The sequence below is a fragment of the Lonchura striata genome, chromosome 1 (assembly GCF_046129695.1).
Source record: "Lonchura striata isolate bLonStr1 chromosome 1, bLonStr1.mat, whole genome shotgun sequence".
NCBI classification, from domain to species: Eukaryota; Metazoa; Chordata; class Aves; order Passeriformes; family Estrildidae; genus Lonchura; species Lonchura striata.
The window spans coordinates 94,136,880-94,164,644 of record NC_134603.1 but is presented as its reverse complement, the minus strand read 5'-3'; the positions used below and the strand labels follow the sequence as shown (position 1 = coordinate 94,164,644).

General features: G+C 38.5%; 1 protein-coding gene across 2 annotated transcripts in view; it reads left to right on the top strand.

Moving 5' to 3' along the window:
* CDYL (chromodomain Y like) overlaps positions 1 to 16,808 on the top strand; it is a 104,573-nt gene extending 87,765 nt beyond the window's left edge. Inside the window, exons 3-7 of one of the 2 annotated variants that reach the window (XM_021534802.3) lie at positions 5,655 to 5,911; positions 6,501 to 6,673; positions 9,662 to 9,872; positions 13,765 to 13,908; positions 14,935 to 16,808. In XM_021534802.3, coding sequence (XP_021390477.1) covers positions 5,655 to 5,911; positions 6,501 to 6,673; positions 9,662 to 9,872; positions 13,765 to 13,908; positions 14,935 to 15,093 — 944 coding nt within the window. In that variant the 3' untranslated portion in view covers positions 15,094 to 16,808. Of the gene's footprint in view, positions 1 to 5,654; positions 5,912 to 6,500; positions 6,674 to 9,661; positions 9,873 to 10,747; positions 13,909 to 14,934 lie in introns of those variants that run through there. The other variant, XM_077785904.1, reaches the window with a different exon arrangement.
* The last annotated feature ends 10,957 nt before the right edge of the window (positions 16,809 to 27,765 follow it).

Here is a 27,765-nt window from a genome sequence, read left to right as displayed (position 1 = left end):
ACAGCAGTGTCCTGTAAGAAATGTAAGTTTATTAGGATCAATGTTGCCAAGTTACATTTACAATTAACACCCTAGCAAAATGTATGGGAAAGAGTCGTAATTAAACATCAAGAGAAAAGGATGCTTAGGAGTTGAAGGTAGACATTGACAAGCAAGCCTGACAGTGACTGCTTGCTGCTGAGTTGTAGTTTCCTGTTGATGTTCCACCAAGATCTATCATAATTTTAATCTGTTCTTAAAACCTATAGTCCTTGTATTGAAATAGGGCGTATTTGCAAAAACAGCAGAACATCTGATGGTTGCCTGTGTAACTGTTTCCTTGAAACAGAATCAGAAGTGGTTAACTTTATTTAGCAAGGACTGTTACAGCGCAGGAACATTCCCTCCCTCCCCTCAGTAAGAGTTTTGAGGAGGGTATCAGCAGTGGGGCATTGCAGTGATCATCAGCCTATAATTTGAAGGAATATTGGACTTTTCCCACCCCCTCTCCTCCCAGGCATCTTTTGGGATGCCTGTTCTGATGCTGGTGTGTGCACAACTTACTGCTCGTTGCACTGTTGGTTTGTGCTGTGTATCAGTGGAACAACATTTTCTGGAAGGAATTAACTGAAGTTGCATCTTTCTTACATAGGTGACTGGCATATTTTGAATGCTCTTTCAGATACACAGAGCAAATCAGCATTTTAGGTGAAGTGTACAATAAATTGAGACTTCTTTTTCTTGCAAATATTCATTGTGACATTTCAGACTAAGTGGAACTTTTGTTTGATTTAAAAGTGTAAGTGCTATTAATACACATACTCAGCCAAAAAATAGGCATGTACATAGGAGGTTTAGAACCCTCATTTTTAGTTTCTCTAGTCTGTGCTAATACACTGCAATTCTAAGATATTGTCTGTGTAATTACTGAAGAAGTGGAAATAATACTGGAAACTCAATGATACACAATGTTTGCATTGTGGTATCACTCTGGAATTCCTGTCTCCTGTGAAATATTTGATGTAGTGCAGAGTTAAGACTGAAAAAGCTTAACAGTGTTTACAGTTAGAGATTGCTAATATATATGAACATGTAACAAAACACCTCCGTTTGTAGGCAAAAAATTAAATGTGAAGCAAGATGCACTGGACAACTAATTTTGAACTCTTGTGGATTATATATACAGGGTACAATGAAGAAGTAAAAGTACAGAAAGAACTTAAGGAAAAAAATATAACTCACTTCTAGCACCAGATTTTAATTTCTTTTTTTCATTGAAAATTCAAGTTGTTTTTCCAATCAGTTTTCCAGATCATATTGTTCCCTGCCTGGTACTTGAGTTGTAATCAGTTACAGTTGTAGATTTATTTCTGCAGTTAACACTTTAAGACATTGTTGCTGGTGGTGTTTGTTCATTTGCTTATTCAAGTGGGATGCTTCTCATTAACCCCTTAATCACTTAGTGTGGGAAAGGACATAAGTGATGCCAGGAGGGTACAGGAAAGACATGGGAGTTCTGAAAGCTTCTTGTGAACACTGCAGGCTTCTCTGAAAATACTGAGTGATTTCGGTGCAGATGAATGCCAGGCATTGAGGAGGGGACAAAACAGGCTTACATACCAAACTGTGCCTGTAGCAAAACATAAAACAGTGACTGGTTCCTGGCTGTGTGTTGCTGCTCAGGGAAAGGGTTTGTTTTGGATAGTTTTCTGCATACATTTGTTTGGTGGTAGGTTAAAACAAAACAAAACCTATACTGAATATTGTATCCCACTTTGGGCCCTGTTCCAAGAGTTAATAGAAGAGGAAGAAGCATGGAGAAGAATGACAGGCTTGGACTGGCCTTTTCTGGAAGAAGAAAAGGGAAATAAGACTGGCACAAGTCAATCTGGAGAAGGGCTCTGATGAAAGGAATGAAGAAATTTAACATGTATGTTCCAGAACTTGCTGCCAAGAAATACTTTGGAAGACAAACCCATAGTGGTTTCAGAAGTAAATTGGACAATCCCATGAAGAAGAAGAATTTAATTACGTGGGGTTTGGTGCAGCCTATGATTCTGTGCATGCACATTTTAGTAATTGCTAAGTTTCTGGTGGCTGGAGTTAAAGAAAATACTCAGACAGTATTGTTCACACCTCTCATGTTTTTGTGCTTGTTCCTTAGGCATCTATGCTAAGCTTTCAGAGACAGCATACTCTGTCAGTCAAACCCTGAATTAAAAGCACCAACACATATGTACCCAAAAAGAAGTGTGCAAAAGAAGCCTGGCTGGTTTTAAACCATTTCTTTGGATGCATCCCCAGTATTGTTGCAGGGAGGGGAGTATTTGTATTCAAGTTTTGATATGTAAGGTAAACTGAACTCAGTAGCAGTGAGACATGAATATCTTAGAGAGTTGCTTGGGATTTTAATTTTGGGTTGTTGTGAAGTGAGCATAACTTGTGTTTTTAACAAGAACACCTTTGTTCTGCCCCTTCCCAAAACTGGTATTTTGTGTTTGTCTTCCTTTAGATATGACCAGTTCCTTTCTTATCTGTTGCTCATTATTTTTTTTTTTTCCCTCTAAGGGCGGTTGCATGGAATTGCTGACTGTTATCAGATTTTGGTCAACAGCTGCAGAACCAAGTAGTCGTCTTAACTTCCTTTTGCATCTGTGTAGTGAAGCTTTGGCTTTGTCCAGTAGTACTGCTGTCTTCAGCTCTGAGATCACACTGTTGACAATTTGTAGGTGGAAAGGTTGTATATAACTATAAGCTGTTTGTTTATGCCTTAAACAAACAGTTCTTCATTAGTTGACAATATCCAGGGTAAATGCCTTTTTTTCCAAGTCCTTACTTATTTTTGGAAGCTCAGTTTGAAAGGAGAGGGCCATGGTGTTTTATCTTTGTTATGCTATCTCCATTAATGTCTTAAAATGCAGAACTGCTTTTGGTTTTTACAAAACTCTTTTTTAAAATAGCTGTGATTATCCTGAAGATAAGTCACCTTAATGTAAAGTTTTCATGTAAGGAAATCTCTGGCAATACAGTTAACTCTCAATTTAACTTTTTTTTTTTCATCCCCATTTGCTGTACTGTGTGCTCAAGATTGAGCAGCAAAACCACCTTTGCCTGTGTGCTTATAAAATTAAATACTGCTTTATGTCTGAGTTGTCTCTTTGCTTCCAAGGACCAAATGCCAAGAGAAAGAGCCCCCTGTGCTGTCAGGTATACAGGGTCCCAAAAGTCTGTTGGTGATGACAAACAATAACAAACATGTTTTAAACCTTTCAGTGCTGTGTTCTGAACTGGCTGGCTGAGTCTCCCTGTGCAGAATTACAGTTTCTAAAGCTGACAGATTTTTTTTAGTCCAGTCCAAGTATCCTGGAAGTGTGTTTACATGATTAGAAAGAGGAGACTTCTTCCTCTTCTGGAATTGCAGCTGTCCCTTGCTTGTGGTTTGAAACTCCCAACTATTGATAAGTGTGGACAGGGTTTATATAAAAATCAGGTCTCTTGCCAGTTCAATAAGCATGGAAATTGGTCTGTGGTGTTTACATCTTGAGCTTTCTTGCCAGAAGTTTTGTCTCTGAAAGTATATAATCTTTGTCTCTTGCATCTCAGAAGTAATTTTCTGGCATTTGAGTATATCTTTGAAAGAATGAGTCGTGGGAAAATACAGGCTCAAAGGTCTTGCACAAGTTTACTGACTTCTCATTTTGGCTTAGTCTAGTCTATCCTGCTCTCCCAATTCTCTACATTTTTCACTATGGCTAGGACAAAAGGACAGTTTCGTCTTGTGCTCATTATGAAATATGAGGCAACATTGGTGTTCCTGCATACTCCCTTTCAAGAGAATTCCTTTATTTTAAAGGAATGCAATTGCTGTAATAAGATTTAAAAAAAGTTGAAAGCCTTCCTCATCAAATTCATATTTAGTATACACCAAATTTTTATTTATTCTGCTGAAATGAAACAGAAAGGAATTTTATAAGCCATGGAAAAATTGGGAATAAATATGAAGTTTTTGTGTCAATACAAAATACTAATATAATTTTGTTTATCTCTGTCTCTGAAACTGATCACAAACTGAATCCAGTTTCTTACTCTTCCTATTCTTACTTTAAACAACTTAAAAATTTTGAGTTGTCTTTAACTTCTTCATAGAAAGTGAGATGGTAAGAGGATTCAATCACTAATACAATAAGAAAGACCTTAAAAAGTAGAATACAATCTTATTGTATGGATCCTTAAACAGACAATTTGCCTAATTAATCGTAAGGTATTTATAATAAAGTATTTATTTAAAAAATATTTTATATAAAAACTTCATTTATATCCAGAGACAGTTTCTGCAATTTAAGTAGGAGAATGTATAATGTTCTAAATTTTAATTAAATGTAGTCTCTTTTAATATTGTCTCTCTCATACTTCATATGAGTCAAGGTAAGCAGCACTTGAATACAGTGGAAATATCGAGATATTGGACATATCATTTACTTAAGTGAGCCTCTTTAATGTCTTCATTGGACCCACAAGTGTTTGGAGTACATTGTCGTTAAAACAGAATTTGAAATAATTTAATTTTAAAATACAGCTTATTCAGAAAGATAATGACAAATTACAATAAAATTTAATTAATAATTTACTTACACATGGTGTAACTCTACTTTTTAAGATAGAGTATGCTTGATGTTCTGAAGTGCCTGTTAGTGAGATAAGGGCAGTGGCCTTTCAGAAGATTTTAGTCTCAGAGCTCAATTCTCAGGGAAAGTCAAAACTTTACTGTCTTGGACTCTAAGACACTTTCCCAATATTTTAACCCCCCCTGTCCTATGCACACTCCATTACTTTAGTATGACAAATTTGGGGGAGATTTTGCATGGAGACCTAAACATACAGAAGCATTATAGATCCAGTATGTTCTCTTATTTTCTCTAATGAATGGTTATTATTTGGTATTATGTTTCTAATGAGCTTTGCAGAAAAACATGTCCCTTCTGTGTCATGGGCTGTTTACTTACATGCCTTCAAACTCCATCTGTGTAAGGGATTGGGAACAAGACCAGCAAAACTTAGTTGTCTATTTGCCAATTCCAATAGCAAAAAATGTTTAGCATGAGAAAGATCTCATTGTCTATGAATCCATTAAAATATCCATCACTTCATAGGTCTTGTGCTCCTCTCAAAGAAGTATAGTCTGCATTTCTTCATTTCTATTTTTCTTTCAAGACTATTATGCTTTTTATGATCTTGTCAATCAAATTCTTTGGTTTATTCTAAGTGTCTTTTTCTTTATAATAACTTCTGATTAAAACAAAAGGCTTTTGCTTTCTCTTAGCAATGTTGATGCTGTTAAATTATTTCAAATGTTAGGGAGAAAGCAGACTGTTAATTTACTGAAGGGCATTGGTATTAGGAATGTTAAATACACATTTCTCCCCTTCTAAAAATAAGTGTATGACAATTGGTCTGTTTGGCTTATTCTAATTGTATATTCTCAAAACGGTAAAATTAATTTCTTGAATCCCTTTGTCACTTCAGTTTTGCACAGTGTCTCTTTCAATAACTTCCAGGAGACTGACTTTGATATTTACTGTGTGTTCTTTATATGAGTTGCATGTTTTCATGCTAATAGGGATTTTGAGATGGGTGAGCTAATCAAATGTAATTGTACTTGTTTAAACTATTTCCAGGTACACCCACATTTATGGAAGCATTAGCAGCCAATGGTACAACCAACATCCAGACATCTGTAACAGGAGTGACAGCCAACAAACGAAGGTTTATTGATGACAGGAGAGATCAACCCTTTGATAAAAGGCTACGTTTCAGCGTGAGACAAACGGAGAGCGCGTACCGGTACAGAGACATTGTTGTCAGGAAACAAGACGGATTCACACACATTTTACTATCAACAAAATCATCTGAAAATAATTCATTAAATCCAGAGGTCAGAACAATTCTGATTTTGGGAGGGGAATTTGAAGTCCTTGCCTCATTTCTATTTGTTATTCAGGCACAAAAGTACACAAAAGACAATACAGGTTCTTACTTGTAAGGTGTTATATGTACAGTTGTCTATATGTGTAACTCAGTTGCATTTAAAAACTCTGTTATCTGACCATGTTGATGTGTGCTGTCTTTTATAAGATGTGCAGTGATTTACAGAGTGCAACTTGAAAAAAGGTTTAGCCTCAATTAAGGTTCTTTTTTTTTCTGTACTGGTTGCATATGCCATCTGCTGTCCAAATTACAGAAATGCTGAATGAGTGCTTTAGTTACAGATTACACCTAATAGATCTTTCCTTAATGATTTAATTATCTTTGTTTAATTACATTTTTGAAATGCAAAGTGTCTAATACATTAACTTCCATTTTTTTTTGATAATGAAGAAAGTTAACTTTCCTAATAAGATGGTTGAGTGGATCCTAAGGAAAAATTAAAGGTGTTGAAGGGTCTCATGGGGGAGGAAGGGAAGAGAACAACATGCTACTTTTTAATGATGGATTAAAATTATTATGACATTTTTATTTTTCAGGTAATGAAGGAAGTCCAAAGTGCACTGAACACAGCAGCTGCAGATGACAGTAAACTTGTGCTGTTTAGTGCGGTTGGTAGCATTTTCTGCTGTGGTCTTGATTTTATTTATTTTATACGACGTTTAACGGACGATAGAAAGAAGGAAAGCACTAAGATGGCAGAAGCTATTAGGTATGTATGACTGTCTTCAGTCATCTGATGGGTATTATTCATCATATGGCCTGGCTTGTTCTATCTTTATTTTAAAATCCTCTTATTCAAAAAGATCTCAGACATTCACCTGTTAAATTATAGCATCTTTATGCTTCCTGTCCTTTTCTATTTGGGTTGTCATTTCATGCATTTTTAATTTCAGATTTAAACTGGGAGTATTGCAATGCTCCTCCAATTAAAAACAATATTAAAATACTTTCATAGCCATAGGTTTCCAGAAAACTAATTTAATACTCCAAAATTCAAGACATGTATTGAATGAGTTGATATAGTCTGTTCAGAGAAGTAGAACAATGGATATTTTAGAGAAGTAGATTAATACTGGTGATCATCATCCCAATGCTAGGTACCAAAACCTAACATTTAAACAAATTAATCTGAGCTATTACCAAGTAGAAGAAAATATATAGGAAAAATGTATGGATCTTTGAGACACATTTTAACAATACAAACAAGTACATTTGAGCACTGGTTTTGAGATCCTGGTCTCTTGCATTCTTGCAGAGTATCTATATTCTTTCAGAGTCCTTCTGTTGTTGTTAATGGTCATGTTTCTAAAAAAAGGCTATGGACATGTAAAGCCTATTTCACTGGAGGCACAGTTGGTTCGTAAAGATGGTTATAGTTATTTTTATCAAAGGAAATTCTTCAGTCATTTCATGTAAAAGTTGCTTATGCAGTGATTTCAGATATGGCCAGAAACTCTTAGCACTGAGCTTCTATCACTATTTTAACTTGGGCCTTTCTAGAAACCTGTTTTTTCACCTAATATTCATTGTTAATAAAATGGGCAAAGGTGACTTAAAAGACTTACAGCCACACACCCTCCCTTTCAAATAAGGTGTTTTGCATGTGTATCCTAGAGATGGTCCTCTCTGGGATATTCAGACATGATTAAAATTATCGTAAGTCTCTGGATGGGATGTTTGTCTGATGACTTGCATGAGATGGTTCCAGGTTTGGATTTGGATTCTTGGGTTTAGCTATTTCAGTTCAGTAGAATGAGTTAAGGAGGAGTGTTGATAACCTTTAGTGCTGAATGCAATATAGTAAAATGGTCCTGTTTTGCAGAAATACAAAAATATGTCACACAGGGAGCAAACATCAAAATTACCTTAGCTATACCATGCCATAGAGTCATGCCTATATGTATTCATACACACATGACTGTTTGTTTTTTGCTAAGAAGCTCTTGGGGGCATTACTGTTTGAGAACAGAGAAGCATCTTTATTTTGTGGGTACTGGAATGGATTGTCATTTTTGTTGTCAATAAGGATGAGAATATGCATATATTAGCACCTAATAGCATAGTATCCATAGTGTTACTACCAACAAAAGAAGGGAGATGAGATGGGGAAGTTTACAGGTGTGTGATATAGGATAATAGAGCTCTGCTGTTTATGTTCATAGTTTTAAAAAGCAGATTTATTTGTTAAGGAAAGCTCCTCAAGGAAGATGAATAATGCTTTGCCCATCTTCATTTATACCTTATTACTGTCACTTAAAAACACAGGTAAATATCTTATGCTGTGTATGAAGTATACACAGCATATAGTATACATGAATACAGTGAGGACAGGCAGGGCTGTGCCATAGCTGTGGCACCCAGAGGTGTGGAATGGGTGCAGCCTTATCTCAGAGCTGTGGGACATGTGAATGTACCAATGTGCTGTATCAGCTGATGCTTGTAGAGTGGTGTTAAATCTGCACCTGCCCAACTACTGTGATGGGTTGGGCTGGGAGCAATGGTAGGCTTTTACAGAATCAGAAAATGGTTGAGGCTGGAAGGGACTTTGCAGGACATCTTGTTCAACCTGCTCAAGCAAGGTCACCTAGAGCAGGTTTGCCAGGACGATTTCCTGTTGTTTTTTTTTAAAATCTCCTGAGACTGAGAGTCCACGACCTTGTTAGCTGCCTGTTTGGCCACCCTTACAGCAAGGAAGTGTTTCCTGCTATTGAGTGGGAACCTCCCATGTTTCAGTTTGTGCCCACTGCCTCAATAGGCGCCACTGAAAAGAGGCTGGCTCTGTCCTCTTTGCATCCCCTTTCAGGTACTTTTACATTTTGATGATATCCCTGAGCCTTCTCCAGGCTGAACAGGCCCAGCTCACTGAGTCCCTGAGTCACTTTGATCTCCCTTTGCTGGACCATCTGCCGTTTCCCCTTCACTGAGGAGTCCATAATGACACTAGGGCTGAGCAGAGGGGCAGGATCAACTCCTGCAAACTCTAGACAACATTGCTCCTAAAGCAGCACAGGATAGCACTGGCACACTGCTGGGTCAAGTTCAACTTGGTATCCACTGGGAACCCTAGCTGAATTTCTGCCAAGCTGCTTTCCAGCTTGTAGTCCAGAATATATTGATGGGGTTCTTCCTTCGCAGGCACAATGCTTTGCACTTCCCTTGTTGAGCTTTAGGAGGTTCCTGTCAGCTCATTTCTCCAGCCTGTCGAGGTTCCTCTGGATGGCAGAACAATCCTCTGGTGTATTAGCCTGGTTTTGTATCCTGAGCAGACTTGCTTAGGATAAGCTTTTCCCCACCAACCAAATCGTCAGTGAAGCTGTTGAACAGTGCTGGACCCATCACTGACCCCATGGGGTGCAACACTTAAATCACTGGCCTGTGCCATGAGTCACCACCCTCTGGGCCAGCCATTCCAACATTTTTAGTCCACCTCACTGTCTGCTCATCCAGCTCATACATCAGCAGTGTGGCTATGAAACTCTTAGGAGAGACAGTGCTGAAATCCTCACTACAAACTCTGTGTAGACAATATCCACCTCTCTCCACTCATCCACCAAATATCCACCTCATTGTGGAAGGTTATCAGATTGGGTTTGAAAGTGATATTACTGTAAAGATGGATTATTGCAGAGTTTTCAAGGGCTCGTGTATTTTACACTCTCAATATATGTAGTGAGCGCATGTTTCTGTTTCTCTTCAGGAATTTTGTGAATACTTTTATTCAGTTTAAGAAGCCTATCATTGTAGCAGTAAATGGCCCAGCCATTGGACTTGGAGCATCTATATTGCCTCTGTGTGACGTGGTTTGGGCCAACGAGAAGGCCTGGTTTCAGACACCATACACTACTTTTGGACAAAGTCCAGATGGATGTTCATCCCTTACATTCCCTCGGATAATGGGCCTGGCTTCTGTAAGTAGCTTGCAGGGTAGGGGCTGGCAGCTTCACAATTCAGTTGGGATGATTTATCCAGTGTGATTTCAAGACTTTTTGCCTTCCTGTGTTGTCTTTTTCTTAATTTTTTTCTTTCTCATGAAAATCTTTCATGAGAAGACACCCTTTATAGCTTCTCTGCTCCTTGCACTTACAACTTACTCTTCACCTGCATGCACAAAACAGAAAGCAGGCATGGGATTTAGTCCCACCTTTGACTGTAATGGTGTCAGAAGGGTCATGTCCTGTGTTCCAAGACACACCTCCCCTGCTGCTGCCTCGTGGGGACCAGCCACGGGTGTCTTGCATTCAGCACAGCACCAGTGTGGCACTTGGTGTCACTGCACAGCAGAGCACTGTGACACCAGCCAGGAGCAGTCTTATGCCACTATGCAGAATAACTATTTCAGCTTCCATGCACTTCTAACAAAAAAGCTATTTAAGAATCTCCTACCTATGGTATTTTCATTTTGCTTAGTGTTTTTTCATGCTGTGCTCTTTGAAAACCTAGACCTACATCCTATTCCAGTTTGGACAGTATGAAACAAGTGCTTGTGGCTACACCTGTTTTCCACAATTACTGTTCGTTATAAAAGCCATTTTTTCCCCTGTAGGTATTTGTTGATTTAAAAAATAAATATTACAACACCAGTTCTAAAAAATCTAATAGCTAATTGTGTCATAACTGGATTTAGTTATTAGATGAGAACAGAAAAGGTAACTAAAATAGATTAACAGTTATAAGAGTATCTTTAATACCTTAGCATGTTTCAAACTACTGATTGTTCCTTTCCCTTTTTATTTGGCCATCCATCCATTAATCCATCCATTCCGTCCATCCTCGTCCTTTAAAGACTTGTGGTTGTTACTGTTTATTTCTTTAGAAGTTGTGCAAAAAACACAAGCTCTTCCCTAGTGTAGTCTTTCATTTGTGTTTGTGAATGCTCTCATTCTTAAATATAAAAATTTAAATTGAAAGCTTCCAGTGGTAGCAATTCCAAAATGATCAGTGCAAAAAGGGGGAAAATAAATCCACTGTTTTTGAACTATCCTCGACTCTCTGCAGCAAAGCAGTCTCTCTGGAACAAAGCTGAACTTTACTCAGCACATTTCATGAAATATGTTCAGAATCCATACTGAAGACTTTGATAAAGAAGCAGGTTTTTTTGTCTGTAAAAGAGAGAGAGAATTCCAGCAGGAAGATGTTATGAGTGAAATGCAAAATATTCAGGGGGAAAAAAATATACAAAGTAAAGAACTAAGGCCTCTGTATTCATCATAACATTTTCTAAAAATGTATCAATTCAGCAGGAGTAGTGCCACCCCTAACTCTTGTAAGTCAGTCTTAAAATACATTGTTGTTAGCTGCAGTTGTGTACAAATGTTGCACTTTAAGATTCCTGGAAATATTTTCCATGTGGGGTCAGTCACCTTCTGTGGGTTAGCAGGTCTGTCATGGATGGGGATTTTTTTTTTCCCAAACATTTTTGACCGTGAGTTTATTCCAGGAAATTTGAAGCCCAAACCTTAGGATTCAAAACTGATACCATCTTGGATTTACCAAGAATTTTAAAATTTTAAAAAATTTTAAGACTTGGCTTTTGAGTTTTGAAAATAATCTGTAAAAGACATGAAGGTGATGTCTGTATGGGGAGATGTTATCTGTCTGCCATGGAGCTCCTGCTCTGGTGTTCAAGTCCTAGATATGAAGCCCAGGAGCTGTGTGATCACACATCACACACACTGGGTGTCCCTGCCAGTCCCCAGCATGCTTGGCAGGATGTCTTAGCTCTTCTGTTTGATAAGGGAAACATGGTTCCATAGTGCCTGGAGTCCCCATCACAGGCAGGATCTGGGGTGGCTCAGAGGCTGCTGCCTCCTGATCATTGAGCAAGACAGCTGATGTGCTCCATGCCCCTGGTACCTGTGGCTTGCACAAAAGGACCCTGGTGAGCCTCAAAGCCCTCACTGGAAGTGAGTCCAGAGGTCCAAGTGAGGTTCCTCTGTGGAAAGAGACATTTTCTATCAGAGCAGAAAATGAAGGTTGGTAATGAGAATCGTGAAATATTTTTGTCACACTAATTTCTATTGCTGTAGTATATTTCTTGGAAAGTAACCACAGAGTTATTTTTTACAGCAGGTACAAAGCATTATTATGATTAAAGCTTGTTTAGCAGTTGGTCTCCAGCAGATGTTGTGTATAGATCAAAAGTGAAGATGCCAGAGCAAGACATTTCCCTTCAAAAACTGTCAAGTGAGAACATCAATGGGAATGCTCATTTCTTGTGAGATTTTATGCTAATACTGTGTTACAGCTGGCAGAAATAAGATAACTCCACCATTCTCACTTATGATATTTAATGTTTAGGAGAACTCAGCAGTTGCAACTAAGTTCTAGGGGGGAAAAAAAGGCCTTCTAGCATTCATTTTTATCCTTGCAAAGATACATGTCAAGAATATGTAGACTTGACCTCCTGGCTTAAATGCTTGCCTGTCCTAAATACTAGTTAGATTGACTTCACATTTTGATCTTTCATAGAAGTGTTAAGTATTTTTAAAATTATTTTGGAAGACTACTTTTCCCCTAACTGTGTAGAAAAATGGATTCCTTTTTTAAACAACCATGTATACGTCTCTGATTTTTATCTAGTATTTCAGCTTATTATTATTCACATACATTCTGGAGAATGAATGGTTAATGAACCTTGTATATTTGATACTGAGTTCTCAGAAGGTAGAACTATAGGGTATAGAACTTGATCATAGTGCATGAGATTTGGGGTTTTATCAGTTAATATATGTGAATCATAGCTTTCCATATTAACTGTGAGAGATGTGTAGATGGTAAAATCAAAGTAAAATATGCTAGGAAAGTGGCTGGGTTTTTTTTTTTCTTGCATTCCTAATGGACTGGCAGTCAGGAAGTAAACTGCCAGTAGAATCCAGGCTTTATATTTCATTACAAAGGAGCAAATTTCAGAGTTTCTAAATTGCTTTGTGTGTAAAATGCAATACCAGGAACATGGTAGCACAACAAATAAATAATTATTTATTAAGTTAATAATTATTTGAGATCCTTAACTGAAATAATTTGCAAAATTTCCAGTATTGGATAACATTAAAAACCTCAGTATTTTCCCCTGAGGAATATTACACCTGACAGGTTTGTGTTTTAGAAGAGCTTTATTCGCTAGAATTAAAGTCGTTGCAGGACAGAACTTTAATGGGGAAATTGGTAAATAGTGAAGTGCATGATAATTATAAATCAAAAACATCTACAGAACTAGAGAGAGCATCTTGTTGCATAGAAGGTAGCACTTGATTCTGTACCTTAAATCATGTGCAAGATCTTTTAAATACTGGGGGTTTTTACTAAGACTGCTATATCAGATTCTGAAAGGATTTATCAGTTCAGTATTGGACTCTTGAAGAAAATATGAATGTTTATTTTCTATGAATTTGGTCAGAAATTGGAATACATCATTATAAAGGGCAAGCTGATGTATTCATTGCTGTTTTACAGGTTTGCCAGACATTATAACATCTTCCCACACACACAGATAACCAAAGTCAGCAATTCTGCAAGAAAGCCAGAGCTAACAAACATTCACAGCCAGAAGATGACAGAAGACATTTTCACATTTAACCATTAATCATAGACATCCACATTTCAATAACTACTGACCTAGTACTGGTCAACAATATGGACCAGCCAGCTATTTTTCTTTTTTTAATTACAACTTGGAAGAGCTGTAATAAAACTATTCAAACAGTGCAGGCATTTTTCTTTCTTATTTGTTTTGAACATTTTTCCTTTGATGAGTTTTGTCTCATTACATTTCATACCAGAAGTAACTTTTTATCCCTTCAGGCCAATGAAATGTTGTTCAGTGGAAGGAAGTTGACGGCGCAGGAAGCTTGTGCCAAAGGACTCGTCTCCCAAGTGTTCTGGCCAGGAACATTCACACAGGAAGTAATGGTTCGAATTAAAGAACTTGTCACATGTAATTCAGTTGTAAGTTTCCTTTATCTTCTTGTATTTTTACGATCAGATGAATAAGAATTAATCTAAGTAGTACTAAACTACATCTTTTTTGTTCTGAAAAAAAAGTCTGTTCATGAAACAAGGACTGCATTATAGTACAACAGTGTTTTTGACATATTTTTATGTCCGGGTTTGGGTTTTTTTAGGATTCTTTTTAAAGTTTCTATCTGATTCTTCTTAACTGCAATGTACTGTGGCATTTGATAAGGAACATAAACCAGCATTGGATTTTTATAATATAATCTGGTATTAACATTGTTGCTGAAGTCCAATTTACTCTTATCAACAGTATAAACAGTTGCTCTAACATTTGCACAGAAACACAGAAATTTTGACTTAGCTTGAGTTCTAATTTAAGTTACCAAGTAAATAAATACAGTCTTTGACATTAGGCTGGACTTTGCTTTATAAGTAACACGTAGTGGTTGTGTATGCTACTGGCAGTTGCACAAGATAGCATCAAATAGTGGTAATTTTAACTTTCTTACAAGGAAAGGTACGGTACAAATTAACTATTCTGTGCATTAGAAATTTTGTATTTTAAAAGCAAATTATTCATTTTCTAAACAGAAAAAACAAATGAGATTTTTTTTCAGTGTATTTTAAGTGCTTAAGAAGTCAAGATCTGGCCGGTTATTAGAGCAGTTCAGGAAAAGTGTGTCATGATTAGCCTTCACTACTTTGGACTTGCACTTCCCTGTAGTTCAAAACCATATATATATCTTTTATAGTTATTTTATGATTTTCATTATTTTCACACTTCTGTGCACTTTTAAATTGTGCTGGGGTAAGGTAAAGGAAATTTTGTGGGATGCCACAAGGAAGATGACCATGAGAAACATTTCTTACAGTCATAGTAATGAATTGATAAGCTTAAATTGATAATCAGATCCAGCATTTGTCCATATAAACCTGTTATATGCCCATAGAATCACACAGGGTGCTCAGTTCTCAGGCAATACTAACCCAACTCTCCATTTTTTAATTTTGGCCCAGGTACTTGAAGAATCCAAAGCTTTAGTACGTAACATCATGAAGGTGGACTTGGAACAAGCAAATGAAAAGGAGTGTGAAGTTTTGAAGAAAATCTGGGGCTCAGCACAAGGGATGGACTCAATGTTAAAATATCTGCAGAACAGAATTGATGAATTCTGATGAGATGCCCGTGACACTGGAATTGTATTTCTTGGACACCAGGGCAAGCAAAATATGCCCTTTTAAAAAACCCGTATATAAACTAACCCCTTGCTCAGCTTGGGAACAGGAGTGGATACTCACACCCCTCCCCTTTTATTGTCAAGGGGTTTAAAAGTACTGTATCTCTTAAATTTGAACAAAACTCCTTTCTCCCTGATTGTTACATGCAGATGTATACACACACAAGTGTATGTGTGTGCATATATCTATATATGTATTTTATATATATATATATATTTATATATATATAGATATAAATGTAATATGTGTGAGAGTGTGTATGTAGACACACACACACAAGGTAAAAAATGATAGAGTGCACTACCAAACATCTCTTTAAAAGCTCTAGTTTTTGTTATCTTTGGTTAGTACTGTATCAAATAGGGAATTAATTAAAAAGTGAATGGTGTTGCATTATTTTCTGTGTGGCAGGGAAGTCTGGAGTAATGCTTTTCTTTTTCATGAGAATACAGAACTGAAACGGGTATTAGCCAGCCCTTGTTTTCTCTGCCCAATGAGTCAGCTTAGAGAAAAGGCATTGTCTCAGAAGAAGGTTGAAATACCTCAAGTAATGGAACATTCTAAAACTTCGGGGTAACTAAACCCTATTATGCTTAAATCACACATACCCCAAAAAAGAGAGTGTGCTCAGGATTAATGCTAAGGAAACACTGTTATTTTTTGGGGGGAGGTATAGATGGGTGGGAGGAAGGGGCCGGAGTAGGTCTGATTCTTACCCAGACAGCATGAAGAAACCACTGTCTCTTAGGGAAAGGGAATGAGGGAGAGCCAGAGGGAAATGGAAGGGGGAAGGAAGAAAAAAAACCAACTCAAAAAAAGCTTGTTTTGCAGTATTAGTGAATATCTTCTGTATGAATATCCTAAGTTATAAGTTAGTTTTAGTGGGTTTTTAAAAAGCCTCTCTGGGTTGTTTTTTTTTGTTGTTTGTTTGGGGTTTTTTGTTTGTTTATTTGGGGTTTTAATAACTACATAAGTGCTCCTGTTGCTGGGTGAAAATACTACTTTATATACAGTTTGGGTTTTGTTTTTGGTTCTTTTTTCCTGTTTGCTGGTTTAATTGATGTATTACACCAAAAAAACAAATTTTATGTTCATAAATTTTAGGTTCACTTAGAATATATTATTTAATAAGTTAAAATTCTTTTGGCACACTATTAAGTAAAAAAAAAACCTCTTAAAAAAACTACCTTATATTAGATGTTTAATGTTCTTTGTCTATGCTTTTTTATTATTTGAAATATACACTATATGCAGTATGGTGTAAAAGAGTGCCCTGTGTAAATAGACCTATTTTGCATTCCTTTCAGGAGTGGTTATTGATTCCTGACTGCAGGTACCTATTATTACTTGGGTATCTGTGCTTGCAATCTTATTGAATGTATTATGAAGAATGAAAATTGAATCAAACCTTATTTTTGTACAGTTTTGAACTTTTTACTTGGAACTGACCCACCTCCCCTTCCCAGTGGAGAGCTGTACAGTGTGTAAATCTGCCTTTACCTTGGATTGGTACAGTATTTTTGCATCTGTGGGACCTATTTCTTTGTTCTAGTAGTTTGAACTATATATAAACTGTACAATCTGTAAAGTTTTTATAGAATAAATATTCAGCTGTGAAAACTGGTTAAATAAAACTAATATTTCTTAACACATTTTAAATGTGGTTCTCTCACAGAGTAGTCTTTTTCATTATAATTTTGAAGTTGCTGAAAAAAATCTTGTAACTTAGAGGCTTTAGTATTTGTTTTATCTTATTTAAAAATCTCTTCATGCCCTTGAAATTAAAACTTAAATATTAATTCATTGATGTAAATTTTATAGAAATTTTCTCTTGCAGGAGGTAGATGGGGAAAGAAGACATAGGAAGTCATTCTACTTTTAATTATTTTGTTAGAGGTCACACTCATGTTCAGTAAATATTTTTTGCAATCTCTTAAAAAAGACTGTTTTCCTTACAGTAGTGGGGGTTTAGTTAGAATTTCTTAGTTGAATTTGATTTTAGTGAAAAGGAGAAGAAAATATACCTTTACCTATGAGTTCTGTAATTTCAAACCTTTTGTACTTTTCTAGCACTTCTACGGCCATAGTGTTCAAATATATATATATATGTATGTATCAGCTGGGGGATTATTTATGCTTTCTTTAAGCATAAAAGAACTGTTACAGTGAAGACATTTAGAATTCAATCAGTTGAAGGTACAGGCAGTTCACCTGAAAAAATAATTCTACTTAATTAATTTTTTTGTGTTGCTGTCAGTCAGGCTGTTGTGCTGCCTACAGTTTCCATGATAAAATGGGAATAATTTATTGACTCTTTTAAATTGCTGTCTGACTGGAAAAAGTCATTCAGGCCACTTCATATGCACTGTCAGTAACTAACTTGACACTGTTAATAAATTATGTTCTTGTGCATAAATAGTACCACACCTTTTGTTTGTGCACTGGACTACAGGAATAATATTTGTTCAGGAAAATACTGTCCATTCTTTTCAGTATTGGTCAGTAAGTATCCTTGGATGTGTTGGAAGGTTACAGTCAAGTCTAGTTCAGCCTTTGCAAAGCCATAATAGAACAAAGACAGGAACATTTATAGACCTCTAACAACAAGCAAGAAAACCTGAGATCATAAAAACTGACTTAAGACTTTTTTTAAATGTGTGTTTTCAAGTCTTTTCTTCACAGAAGAGACGGGTCTTTGTCAATTCTGATTCATTGCTGATGCATGTACTGTTTTACATAAATTTGCTGTACTGCATAGATTACCTAATCTGAAGCATCAGATTTAGGCTTCGGTGACTGAATCCAACCGTGGTCACAAATGTTCTCCTAGGCATGTGCAAACTCTGCAGGTAGCATCTCTTCTAAAGCTCCAGATTTGGGGTCACAGGCTCCCAGATGTAGTGGTACTTCAAAATCAGTCTTCTGTGTTAATTCTAGTGTGAATTTGGAGAATTTTGGAGCAGCACAAATTGTTAAATTTGTAATGCATGTAATGCAGGAACTTAGAAACAGTATCTTTCTAAATGACTGTCAAAAGAACTGTCATAAGGCTTTTTTTTTTGCCTTTTTTTTTTTTTTTTCTTTTAAGTTTCCTGGTTTTCCTCCTTCAGGCATGAAGGGAAATCTCCTGTTTGGATGCCAGTATCTAGGCAATGGCTAGCAGAATTAGGAATAATGGTATTGAAATACAAAATTCAGCTAGTTTTATAGCCTTGCTGATTCCTGACCCCTGCATCTCCTGTCAAGACTATCCATTATCCTGATTGTAATCACTACTACATGATTTGCTTAATTAGTTATGAAATATAGAGACAATCTGTGAGGCAACTGGCTGTGTTGGTGCTGAAATTTAAAAGTAGCACAGGAGCCTTGATAATGCAGTGTAGGTGTTTGAGTTCTCTTTCTGAAATAGGCAACAGCCCAGGCACTACCCAAAACAGCAAACTGAACAGCATTGGCCACTGGACTGCACTAACCAGTTTTCCCACAGAAGTTCTATCACACTCAAAGTTATTTTTGGAAGTAAATAAAATAACTTTTCTCCTGATGAGCAAATAGTAGCAGAGACCCAGGGGCTGAAGGTACTTGGAGGTGTTTGAAAGCCACCTGTGTGCACTTAATCCTACCTTCTGCTGATGCATTACTTCGAGAAAAATCAGAGCAAAGTCTTAACTCTGGGTAAACTAATCTACAACATTTTGGGGTAATCTGCAGATCTGAACCTGCCTATAGATTTTTTTTCCATGTTCATGCTCCCTAATTTGCAGGGATCTGGGATTTGAAACTTGTTCCTCTGAGCAAGTTCTCCATTGGATTGACAACATTGCTAAGAGACACTTCCCTCTAATTCAGAAGCTGCACCATTATTGTTATGGAAAAAATGTTCAGGGGACTTAAATCATCTGTTTAGGTGGGATTCATTTCCTAAAGTCAGGAATACTTGGAAAGAACAGAAAAAAACCCATATAATACTGAGCTATAAATTGCTTAACTTTACCCAAACAGTGGATAAAATAGAACTTCAACCAGGTAGGGAAAGAGGCAGCAAACAAAACATTTCTGGCTAAATGGACAGGTGCAACGTACTTCAATAAATGGAGGCAATGCTCTACCTAGGTTTGTTGCTGGAAGTTAAGGCACTTTCACATTCATCTGGAACATGACAAGTGTGCTTCTGGGAGTATGAGAAGAGTAGGAGGGAGGAAATGCCTCAACTCAATTAGGGCTTGCCGTACGATTTTCCATCCTAAGGAACTGCCACTAGCTGTCAACACAGACTGCTACAGAGCTTGCAGCAGAGTCGGAGTTGGCAGCTTTCAGTCATGCAGCACCAGAGCTCAGTTCTGCTGGAGATGGCAAACTGGTGAGTTTGCCTTTCCAAGGAAAGAAGTATCTAGGAGAGTGCCTGTATAGTACAAGATCACCATGGTATTGCTTCGTACTGCCCCTCAGATGTTTCTAGAAAATACTTCACTCACAGCTCTCTGCATTTTCTTTCCTTACTCAGAGATATGACTGAAGTCATGCATCAAGTCATGCATTCCTAACAAACAAACCCTAAATATAATTATTTCTTGAGGAACTCACAGGATGAAAAGCAGTTTGATGGGTGATGATACTGAAGTGTGATGCAAAATGAGAAGATGGTGATAAAATTCTGGTCCTCATCCCTCCTGCACATGGAAAAATACAGCAAATAAGCAGAATTGGAGACCACCAAAAAAACAGGGTGTAGGAAGTAAAAGGAGCTACATAAAGATGAATGGCAGCTATTCTCCCTGAAGTCTTCATTCTTAAATTCTGGAAGAGCTACAGTTGACAAGAGCACCAGGTGGACATATACCTGTCCCACACAGTCTGGAGGACATTATCAGTACCTGTGTCTAAACTCAGAGTTTGAGTCCCAGGCTCTGATCCTCATAGGCAACTTCAATGGCCCTGATATCTCCTGGAAGGACAACGCAGAGAAGGAAAGGCTCAGGCAGTATCTCATCAATGTAGATAAACATCCAGCAGGCAGTGCAAAGAGGATGGAGCCAGGCTCTTTCCAGTGGTGCCTGGTGACAGCACTGGAGCAGTGGGCACACACTGAAGCACGGGAGGCTCCCTCTGAAAAGTAGGGAACAGTTTCTTTACATCAAGCTGATTTGAGCACTGGCACAGGTTGCCTGGAGAGGCAGTGGAGTCTCCAGTATTGGAGTTACTCGAACTTCTGAGCACAGTCCTGGGTACACAGCTCGTGGTGGTCCAGCTTGATCAAGGGTGGGTGTGACCAGATGATGGCCCGAGGTTCCTTTCAGCTTCTGCCATGCTGCAAGAAGAAACAAATGCCAACTTGCATTTATTTTCCAACTCCCCAGTCATGATCACCAACTTCCTCTCTGTCTTGGACTGCAGGGTCATCAAGTTCTGGATCACTGCAGGCTTTAGTCTTTGAGAACCCAACTTCTGCTGGATGATACCAGACCACCCAGAGCACGCATAAGTGCAACTCAATTCACAGGAGTGAGCTCAACTTGTTTCAGTAAAACAGGTCATCTTTTACCCTGCCTTGCAAAAACATAAAGAAAAGTTATTAATTCAAATAAAAATAAATTTATTTCCTCTAGGATAAACAGGATTGCAATACTTAACCAAAACAAATCTATGCCTTACACCTGAGACATTGCTTTGGCCTCAGCAACTGTTTTTTGCCTTATCTTCCAAATCGTCTCAGTCAATGAAGGTGAACCCAGCCATGGCAGTCATGCTGAAGCAGAGCCACATGGACTTGCCAAGAAGTGTGTAGTGTGAGCCTTTAGAGGCACTGTAACTCGTCTACCATGTGGTCTGGGTATAACTAACTAAACACTCACTATAGAGCAGCAACTGTGTGGCTCTCCAGGGTGAGAAGTCAACTCATAATGCTCTAATAAAGCAGTATTTCCTATATGCTGCTTTCCAAGATTCTTAACCCTCTCCAGCAAAATATTCTGGCTGCCAGACAAAATGATATGATTTGTTTCAGTAGGAAAAGGCACTCACTGAGGTCACCCCAAAGTCACGTGCTAAGTAAACTGGCTGCTGACAGCAACTTTTGTGAAATAAGATGCTGCTCCTTAAAAATACAAAGCTCTTGGAATTCACTGAGCTTGCCATGGTGGACTGAGATCTTTAACCAAACAATATTACTAAAAAACACAAACCTAAAACTTGCTATGCCAGGAATAACCAAAACAACCACTTCCACAGAAATCATGTGTGCATTATGTGATGTAAAGTAAAAATTACAAAATTATATCACTTTCTTTCCATGTTCAAATGTCAAAAAATGTGATGGCCCCGTATTTCTTTCCTTCTCTCTGCTGTACACACTCACACCCACCCACCTCTCCTGCCCTTATGCGCAGAAAGATGGGACGGGATTTAAGCTGGAAACTTGATAAACCCAGAACATACATGCTGGAAGCATTCTTTTGGATGCTGAATAACAGTTAATAAAATTAAAACAGTGCAAAGCTGGGAGTTCTTAAACTGAATGACCCCTTCAAGGGGATCAAAATAAGAAAACAAAGGGAAGCCACCGTGGCCACTGGAAGTTGTTCTACTTGGTTTTTGGTCAGCTTCTCAGGGCCAATCATGTCAAAATAAGGCTGCAATTTTAACTTTGTTATCTTAAGAGCTGGGCTGTAACACCCACAGAAGGATTTCTGAACACAGTATTATGCCATATATAAGAATAATTGAAGTCACATTTTTGTTTGTTAATGTTTCTGAAGGAATTACATGTTGGCAGAAAATTGCATTCTGGATGGAGATGAAACAATTTCTTTCTCTTCCCCTGGATGCTTGGAAAAGGTCAGGTCTTGACATCAATTTTCTTGAAGAAAAATAAAACACACCAGCCATTCTGGTGGAGGAATCAGGTGCAACAATTCCATAATCTTTTGGACATTTTGGATAACCTCTTTCAGCTCATAAGAACAGGCTTCGTTTGCCCTAGAATCATAAACATCTAAAGTAATTGATATTAGTCTGTGAGCAGACAGAATTGGTTCCAATGCCTTCAAAAGATCTTTGCAAAGTGTTAATCCTAATAATGTAAAGCAGGAAATTTGGAAATCCCTCACAATCCACTCCCAGAATAAACCCTTAAAAATAATTCAGATCCCTGAACATTCTGAAAGCTGCTGGCACAGGAAGATAGGCTACTGCATTTAATACTTGAAAAAAATACGGCCCCAAGGTCTGTAGTTCAGGTTCCCCTACAATGGATACCCCCATGGACACCATGGTGACATTCAGATGAAGGCAAATCTACTTTTCACATTTATTTAATTCTTTTACATTCTATTACAGGTTTATCAAGTTAGATCAGCAAAGAGATTTTTCACAGACATTAAACATTTTAAACATAATTGATTGAAAACCATGAAGAAAAGAAAAAGCACTAGGTGTACAAGAATTATATTAATGAGGTACATCAAAACTTGAAAATAAGTGAGGCATTCCCAGAAGTCTGTGGTTAGCGTGAATTTAAAATGCCATTCAGCTCCCTCACTGCACTTCCTAACAGCAGGATGCTTCCACCCAATGCTCACATGGTAAATTAATGCTTTGGGAACGAAACTCACTGAGCAAGAGATGTGGCACATCTCCTTCTACACAGTTCTGGACACACAGGCATTAAAATCACAGTTTTACCACTGAGCTGGGACAGGACCTGAGGGAACAGCCTGCAGTTGTGTCAGGGTGGGTTTAGGTTGGATATTAGAAAAAGGGTTTTTTTTCCTAGAAAAAAATAAGGTTTGGTTTTTTGTTTTTTGGGGTTTTTTTTCCTAGAAAAAGGGTGGTTGGGCACTGGAACAGGCTCCCCAGGGCAGTGGTCACAGCACCAAGCATTTGGACAGTGCTCTCAGGCACATGGGGTGACTCTCAGGATGTCCAGGTTGGACTTTGTTATCCATGTAGGTCCCTTCCAACTCAGGATGCTCTGTGATTCTAAGCAATACAGCAGTCCTTACTGCTAATATATATAAAATAATTAAATGAGTCATATAAAAATTTCCCAGAAGTTCCTGACAAGGTTTGGTTGGCTGAAAATAAATGAGACTTCAGAAATCCTCAGCAGAGTTTTGTATCCCAGGAAAGTGCTTTGAACGTGGGAAGTTCCCTGTATAAGGCCAGCACTACACAACAACCTGACACACCATCATTATTTCCCAATCTCTAACTTTCCTAGAGCTTCTGCAAACTCATCCTTACGTAGGAGAGCAGCAGTAACCCGAGAAGAGCTGCAGCACCGACAGCCAGAGGTGCATTATCACTGAGGACAAGGCAGCAGTGAGATAAGCACTGGATTTTCCCTCCAGGCCCCTGCCTCAAACTGAAACCACTGGCATGGAGGACAAAGGAGAATCAGAGCATCCCACCCCAAATCCACGGGTACCACAGGAAAGAGGCAGGGTCCCTCCACGGGGATGACAGCCAAGATTAAGGATCCTCCACATTGGTTGTTCCTATCGGGCACAGCAGGAGCTCTGTTTGAGGAGCTGCAGAGGCACCCATGCCTGGGCTGCTGCCACACTTGACCCTGCAAATCTCTGATGGTAAAAGTGCAGCACTGCTCGAGTTTCCGAGTTGCCCACTGTCCCCAGCAGCCCTCTAACACTATCAGCACCTCACAGGCTTGATCCCAGCTCACACCAGCAGCACCAAACTGCCCCTTCCAGCATGCTCTCCCTGATAACTAAAGCCATCCCCACCTACACCCTAGATGCGGAGTTTTCCAGCATCTTTTGACAGAAGAAGTGGCTTGTTCCTTCTGGAGAATGTGGGGCCAGAGGCAAAGAGTGCAAAAAGTGGTGCCCTAGCCCGGGTGCCCTCAGACCATGGCACTTGCAGCCCAAGGGCTGCTGGGTGGCAAATATCCACTGCCAGCTCTTTCTCTTTCATTTGTGTTCTGTGGAGGGGCGGCAAAACACCTCGGAAGCGTTCACTGACCAGCTGCCACCGACACAGAGCTGTTGTAAATGAGGAATGATGCAAATGCCAAAGCCTCTCAGACTGCAAATTCAAAATATATTTAGAAATTCTGCTTTGAACAATAAAATCTAAAAACCCAGAGCGCTGTGGGTTTCCCAGCAGCAAGACCTGCCTTTGTAGGTTGGGGATTTGATGCTGTGGAGTGACACTCTGGCTTGTTGCTGCCTCTGATAGGATTACATTTATCAGGGAGCTGGAGGGCCTCTGCGACTCTGTGTCTCTGTGGGAACCCCTAAGGGGAAAATCAAGGTCTCCTCAGGACTGACAGGAAAATTTAAGACTTCCTCAAAAAAGAAAAGAAGCAAGGCAGAAGAAATCCAAGGGAAGAAGTGGAACTGTTCCTAACAATCATGATAATTGCAGTTTTGTAAGTTAGGCTGGCTGGGAGCCCAGAATGGGTAAAAAAAACCCCAAACCAGTTTAACTGACAAGCATATAACCATTTGCACAGCCCTGCAGCAAAGCAAAATGACCTCCAGCTTCTCAAAAATCTCAGTTATAGATCTTCCCTCATATCTACCTTTTTTCTATTTGAGCAAATTAATGAGCCTAGGCTTTAAAACAGTCATGAAGCTTTATATTTCTGACAGTAATAATGAGATTTAGACACACAGCTATCAGTAAAAACAAACAGGAAATAAATCTTGCTTAAATTTTTAAATCACTTATTTAAAATATGTTTATGATACATAATAAGCCAACTACACACACTCAATGCATAATATTCAGTAGTAAAATATATAACCTGCATGGATAACTTCACCAATAAGTTTACAAGGTTTTGCCCATCATAAGAATTTTAGCTACATTTTTGTCTCTAATGTTTTTTTTTTAAAGAACATTCGGTGACTAACAAGTCACCCAATTACCTTTGCATCATGACATCTTCAAACTTAGGTTCATCCCCCTGCCACAATTACCTACCATTGTAGCAGTACAATTTCTGAATTCCTTTTGACAAGGACATGTAAAACCTTTCCCAGCTGAGGTGGCCAACAATAGCTGGAAAAGAAAAATGGGTGCTGGAGGAAGCCTGGCATTTTCCTGGTTTGAGCAATCTGCAGCTGCTACTGTACAACATTAGAGAAACTGAGACATTTAGGCTCTTAATTGCCCATTCACACTGACATGAAATAGGCCTTAAGCACTGTTGGCTACAATCTGTCCAAAATTATATTTACTAACTAATTTTAATAAGTTTATCTTTCCATGTGATCATTTTGTATCAGGAGAGAATAAGTAGTCCCTCAGGATCCAGTTCCTTTTGCCTTGAGCCTTTGTAAGACACTGGTTTCTCCACCCTTGATGCCAGCTCCCCACATGCTCAGAATGACATAAATCACAATTTCATATAATCTGCATCTTTTCTAATAAAAAGAAAGCCCATTTCTCTCCTAGCACTATGTCAGTATTCATCCTTGAAGTCCCCTGGAGCTGCATCTGATTCCTACCAGAGTTCAAAAATTACTGGAGCACAATCTTTTGGTTGCCTTTATTCAAATCCTTTAGTCTGTTTTGCTGTTATCCAGCTTTCCCACAAACCAACTTGATGCCTGCTAACACAATGCACAGTACCCTGGCTCAAGACTTGCTGTTTATGCTGCTCTGGACACGTCTCTTTCCCTGCCCCCCAGCATCTCTGTGCTTTATTTATTCTGCTGACTTGTGCCAAATGCTGAAGTCACAGTCTGAGTTTTCAGTTAACTCATATCCCTACCTCTTTTTCCTATTCTTATTGCCTTTCCTCACAAACATTATCAAGTTTGAATAGCTCAGTCTTTTCCATACGTGCCATATATTTACATAATGGACAACTGTGGTTTATTTTCCTTTGCCCTCTTCTCATGAAAACCTGGCAGTTCACAGTGCTCCATCCTTGTGCATTTGCATATCACCTGGGATAACCTGGACCTCACAGTGACATGGAGGTTAAGAAATATGAAGCTTATTTTGGCTCTGTTGTGATTCTGAATCCTAGCAGCCAACTTGCTTCTTTCATAATGTCATTTTTCAGCAAAACCCACAGGCTCTTAGACTCTAATTCATCCCAAAAATACGTTCAGATGAACAGGCTCCAGGCAGCTCTCACTTGCCATGAAGCCAACATGCTAATAGAGCTCCATCTTTGCTTTCAAAAACCTCATGACAGGATAATTAACTTAATAGTCCAGACTTCTCTTGGGTCAGCTTCAATTCCTTTCCCAGAAAACTTCCCCAGACTCTTGACAGTATCTTGAAACTGGTTTTCACTGTCTCACACTGTTACTGCTCTTGACCGTCTGTTTCAGGATTTTCCCGTGTACTAACCTTTTCCATCACCAAGCCAGATGCCATTGAAAGAGAAGGAAAACCAGGAGTGATGGATCCCCTCGGTAATTCCCCAGTACCTGGTAAAGAGGGCATTTTCCTGCTGGCAGCAGCACCCCTGGAGCAGCTACAGGGACACAACTCAACAGCAGCACCATGTCCAACTGCAGCACCACGGGGCAAGGACATTTCTGATCTTTCTTTTAAAAGGCCAATCAGGTTTAAAAGCATTGGATTGGGTGAAACCCTCTGCAGTGCATTTCCCTCTTCTGCTGCCTCCCTTTTGCAGAAAGAGCAAAATCTTTTGTGCAGCCTTGCTATTCTTCTCCATGACTTTTTTTTTAAAGGAAATACCAGAAGGCAAAGATTGCCTGTTTTTACACATAAGTATTGCAGTTGACATGATGCTGCTAGCAGGCTATGGTATTTCATGTTCAGTATGAGAACTGATTAGAAATTGGGCAAAGTGCTCAGAAGTTGCACCATTTTACTCTTAATATGCTACTACCCATAGTGAATCCTTCATTGACAACATCCAAAAAGTTCATGCAGGAAGGGTTTGGACAGTAGGAATAAAGTTATATCTACTGCAATAAAACTGACTGTAGTCATTTCAAATGGCAGACACAGGGAAAAATCTATGGAGGTCAAAAAACAACAGCAACAAAAAAAAGGCAAACTGAAGATGAGTGAAGTCAAGAGAAACTGAAGTCCACAATAAGATGCTACTTATTTCTACTTCTGAATGGAAACAGGATTCTTTGACAAAACTGCTTCCAGAAAAGTATGCCCTAACTCAGGGTCACACAGAAGAACTCAGAGCTGATGAGAGGGCTCGGCTCTAGGGCCTGCTGTCACAAATGATGTCACCCACAGCAGTACTTATAAATAAACCTACATACTTGCAGGTTGATTAACAAAAACATTTAAATGCCTTTCATGGGCAATTCTCAAGAGGCTTTTTTACTTGCCATAGTTTTACAAGGTCATGAAACCAAAAGAGTTTGCACAGCACCAATCAGCTTCTTGATTCTTTTTTCACACAGATTCTTGCATTTGTCAATTTTCTCTCAGAACAGGGCAGGATCTCATCTCATTTTATTGTGAATGGAATAAACTTAACATGCTCAGAGGTATTTGGCATTGTAACCTATTTGTTCATTAGGAAGAAAAAAAAACAGGTTCTTACCAAATTCAGGACACTGTGGAAAAACCTGAGAGTTCTTTATGCATTCAACTACCTAAACATTCTGTTCTCTTGTGACCAAGAGACTCTCA